This window comes from Tupaia chinensis, unplaced genomic scaffold, assembly GCF_000334495.1.
Source record: "Tupaia chinensis unplaced genomic scaffold, TupChi_1.0 Scaffold149922_1, whole genome shotgun sequence".
Taxonomy (NCBI): Eukaryota; Metazoa; Chordata; class Mammalia; order Scandentia; family Tupaiidae; genus Tupaia; species Tupaia belangeri.
The window spans coordinates 1,819,302-1,823,793 of record NW_006209766.1 but is presented as its reverse complement, the minus strand read 5'-3'; the positions used below and the strand labels follow the sequence as shown (position 1 = coordinate 1,823,793).

General features: G+C 51.5%; 1 protein-coding gene across 2 annotated transcripts in view; it reads left to right on the top strand.

Moving 5' to 3' along the window:
* Positions 1-1,963: 1,963 nt before the first annotated feature.
* The window catches only part of CLIP3 (CAP-Gly domain containing linker protein 3), a 19,899-nt gene continuing 17,370 nt past the window's right edge, over positions 1,964-4,492 (top strand). The window contains exons 1-2 of one of the 2 annotated variants that reach the window (XM_006171681.3): positions 1,964-2,132; positions 2,447-2,671. In XM_006171681.3, coding sequence (XP_006171743.1) covers positions 2,506-2,671 — 166 coding nt within the window. In that variant the 5' untranslated portion in view covers positions 1,964-2,132; positions 2,447-2,505. Of the gene's footprint in view, positions 2,133-2,429; positions 2,672-4,492 lie in introns of both variants that reach the window. The other variant, XM_027769511.1, reaches the window with a different exon arrangement.

The window sequence follows — 4,492 nt, the reverse complement described above, 5'->3', positions numbered from 1 at the left end:
TGGCCCCAGGGGTTTACCTTTAGGGATATCAGAGAAGTTGTCACTGAATAGGCACCCATAAGTAAAATCTTTTTTTTTTCTTTTTTTTTTTTTTGAGAGATTTTCACTGTAGGGCGCGTGCGCTCGCCAGACAGACAGAGAGAGACATAGAGACAGAAAGCGAGAAATCACCCCCCAGGGGGGATGGTCACGCCTCAATCCCCTCTCCTCCATTCTCCTCTCGGGATCTTGGGCACGCACGCACACGTGCCCGGCGTGAGTTTTTTAAGCCACCGGGTCCGGGACACGAACCGCGGTCGACTACGTGGGAATCCAGCGACATAGCCATTACGCTAACTGCTGGTTCCCCCATAAGTAAAATCTTGAGAGGGAATCATGTAAGTATGGGAGAAGAGCATTGCAGGCAAAGCAGAACAGCCAGTGCAAAGGTCCTGGGGTAAGGAGCAGCAGAGGGCTGGAATGGAGTGAACAAAGAGAGAGGGAAGGTTTGATGGGAGTGAGGAAAGGTAAATTCACATAGGGCCTTATGGGTAATGGTTGAGAACATTAACTTTTATGACGAGCGAGGTGCAGCAAGCAGATACCTCTGATTCAAGGAGGTCCCTTGTGTGGTAGGGACCCCACACACACCCAGTGTGGTTTTCTTTCTTTCTTAAAAGTCTTTTTCCTATCAGATTTTCTTTTTAAATAATTATTTATTTAATTTTATTTATTCATTTCTTTTAATCTGACCAGAGAGAGAAAGTGAGTAAGCCACCAGGCCTGGAACTTGAACCGTGGTCAGCCATGTGGGAGTGTTAATAGGTCCCGATGTTAATAGGTCCCCTATTGGGGAGGGGGCAGAGAGAACTGGGAAGAGGCTGCTGCCATAGTCCAGTTGAGAGAAGGTGAAGGGTGGACCAAGATGAGGGCCTTAGGGGGTGGGGAGGGAGATGAAATTCTGAAATAAGGCAGAGTCACCCAGCCCTGTTCAGGCATAGCCATTAGGGCAGAGCAGGCAACAGCCAGCCCAGGTGTGAGGCCAAGCCACCCACAGGGGCAAGGCCCTGGCTGGCTCCAGCAAACCTTCCTGCAGAAGGGGTAACTACAGGATAAAGGCTCTGGGACGCTTGGAGGGGCCCACTGATAGATCTGTCCCCTAGATACTGCCACAGCCATGGAGCATGGTTAAGAACCACACTACCGATCGCCTGGTTTCAAATTTTAGCTCTCGCCTGGTTTCAAATTTTAGCTCTATCACCTACGTGCTATCTACTCTTAAGCAAGCAGCTGGACCTCTCTGGGTCTAAGTGTTGTGTGGACTTAAAATGACAAAGACAATGATTGGGACCAGCAGTTAGCCTAATGGCTATGTCGCTGGACTCTCATGTAGCTGACCAAGGTTCGAGTCCCAGACCCACTGGCTTAAACTCATGCGGGGCGCATGTGCGTGCGTGCGCAAGATCCCAAGAAGAGAATGGAGGAGAAGGGATTGCAGCGTGGCCATCCCCGCTGGGGGCTGATTTCTCGCTTTCTGTCTCTATGTCTCTCTCTGTCTGTCTGGCGAGTGAACACGCCCAATAGCAAAAACCTTAACCCCCCCCCCCAAAAATGACAAAGACAATGATCTACACAGTCACCCCTCTTCGACACCCCTTCTATAGGACAAGCATAGAGAAGGGGGTCAGATCTGAAGTCAGAGAGACCCATAACCGCCATACACCGGGACCACTGCCCTTTAAGGCCCCGGGAAAGGAAGAGTGGATAAAAAGACTTGCAACCGCTTTCCCATCCATCCTTTATTTTCTCCCTCGTCTATGCTCCTGTCTCCGTGGCTCACATCCTTCACCCTAGCCAATTCTCCGTCTCCCCATCCTTCGCGTCCCCTGCCCGTCGTCGCTGTCTCCAGTCCCTTCATCACTGCGAGCCGAGTCGTCTCCCAGTACCTCCTCCCCCGCGCCTGGTTGGGGGTGACACGGCGCATGCGCAGTCAGCGCCCCTCCCTCTCCACCCCCATCCCCCGTTGGCGTCTGGGCCTCGTCCCCTTCTCTCTGTCTCTCTCTGCTCCCCCATCACGTCCCCCGACACCGACACCCCATTGCTCCCGCGATCTCTGCAGTCTCAGCTTTGGTCTTCAGCCCTGTCTACCCGAGGTAAGGTGGGAAGAGGGGAGGCCCGCGGAGAAGGGGAGGGGCGAAGCATCCTGCATCCCGAGATAAACAAACCCGGGGAGGGGGCGGCGGAGTCTGAGGGTCCTGACGCCGTCGGAGAAGAATGGGGGCTGGGCCTGGAGGAGGTGGCAGGCGCTGGGCGTGCACGCCCGGGCTCTCTGATGGGTAAAGCGGGTTCCTATGGTAGACAAGATCCAGAGGTAGAGTCCCGGGGACCGCCCGGGGACCTGGGAGGTTCTGGAGGCTCCTACCCTCAAGCCTGTGAGGAACCCTCTCTAGCTGACCTCTGCCTCCAGGATTTGCCTAAAGGCCGCCCCCAGCTCTGCACCTGCCCCCCGGAGGGCCACCAAGGACCATGACTAAGACAGATCCGGCCCCAATCGCCCCACCGCCCAGAGGAGAGGAGGAAGAAGAGGAGGAGGAGGATGAGCCCGTCCCTGAGGCCCCTAGCCCCACCCAGGAGCGCCGGCAGAAGCCTGTTGTACATCCCTCGGCACCTGCCCCTCTCCCTAAGGACTACGGTATGGGCTGGCCTGGAGCCTCGATGGTCAGGGAGGGTGGGCTAAGCTCTGCTGGTGGCGATGGTGGGGGCATTCTGGGGAATTGGAATGTGGTCCTGAGGAGTGCTGGCTGTGGAGGCCTTGACCCTCCCCCCTTTTTAATGAATTCACCCTTTGGAGAATGGAACTAGAATAATCCTAATCTTTGATTCATGACACATCATTCAGTCATTTAGTCATTCAACAAACATTTATTGAAAGCCACTATGACTATGGACCTGGCTCTATGCTAGGAGCTGGGGGCACAACATGAATCAAGATAGACCCAGTTTTTGTCCTGAGAGGACTCACAAGCCTTGATAATAACCACACAAATAAGTCCAAAAATACAGTATGATAGATCATTCCCAGCCATGATGAGAACTGTGTTTGCCAAGAACAAGAGCTTTTGAAGACATGGTTCCCATAAGGAGGTAACATTTGAAGGAGATCTGAGGGAGAATTAGGGATAACTAGGGGAAGGGGGTGGTTGCAGAAGGGGTAACTACAGGAATAAAGGATCTGAGACAGGAGGGTGTGAAGCTGAGACTGTGGCCTCTTGAAGAAACGGAACGTGTCTAATCATTTCCCAAGGAATATGTTTTGAGTGCTACCATTCTGTGATGAACCTTATTCTGGATGGTGGGGATTCAGCGATGGGTTCTCAGGCATGATCCCTGCTCTCAGATGAGGGGAGACTAAACAAGTGAACAGATAAATAAATTAGATGCATTCAGCTTGGAGGGAGTGCCATGAAGTAAGAGTGACGACATAATACGTCATGGGTAGGGGGCAGCTCACTTGGGATGAAGTAGTCAGGGTAGGTGTTTTGTTTTTTTTAAGTTTTTGCCATGCTTGCTTCGGCAGCACATATACTAAGTTTTTGCCATAGAACAGGTGCACTCACCAGAGAGAGACAGAAAGAGGGAAAGCGAGAAATCACCCCCCCCAGGAGGGATGGCCTCACTGCAATCCCATCTCCATTCTCCTCTTGAGATTTTGGGTATGCACTCACACACACCCAGTGTGGTTTTCTTTCTCTCTCTCTCTCTCTTTCTTTCTTTCTTAAAAGTCTTTTTCCTATCAGATTTTCTTTTTAAATATTTATTTAATTTTATTTATTCATTTATTTTATTATGACCAGAGAGAGAGAGAAAGTGAGTAAGCCACCAGGCCTGGAACTTGAACCGTGGTCAGCCATGTGGGAGTGTCCAGTGCCTTAAACACTACGTCACCTGCTGGTTCCCCCCCAGCCCCAGCCCCCCCCCATGTGATTTCCAAGTCCCCCAGATCCAGAAATCAAATTGCATCAGCCACATAGGAGTCAAGCACCCTCACCACGCCACCTGCTAGTCCAGCTTGGGTCTTTCTGACAAGGTGGCATTCAGGCTGGGACCCAGAGCAAAAAGAGGGAGGAGTCAGGCTTGGAGAGCTGGAGAAAGAGAGTCCTAGGCAGAGAGCAGAAGGGTAAAGGCCCTGAGGTAGAATGGAATTTAGAACAAAAGGCCCGTGGAGCTGCATTTATAGAGTGATGGGAGTTGAGGTGAGACGTCAGCATGGCCCAGACCTGCAAGGGCCTTGAAAGGCCACAGTTGAGGTTTTTGTATTTATTCTGAGGGTGAAAGGGAGACAGCAGAGGCGTGTCAGGTCTGATTGATAGTTTTATTGTTTTTCTTTTTCCCCTCAAATAATTGTTTATTTATTTAATTCCACTGTTACTATTTTTCAATTTGACCAGACAGAAACAGAGAGAGAGAAAGGGAAAGTGAGAAAGCAAGCTGCCAGGTCTGGGACTTGAACTGT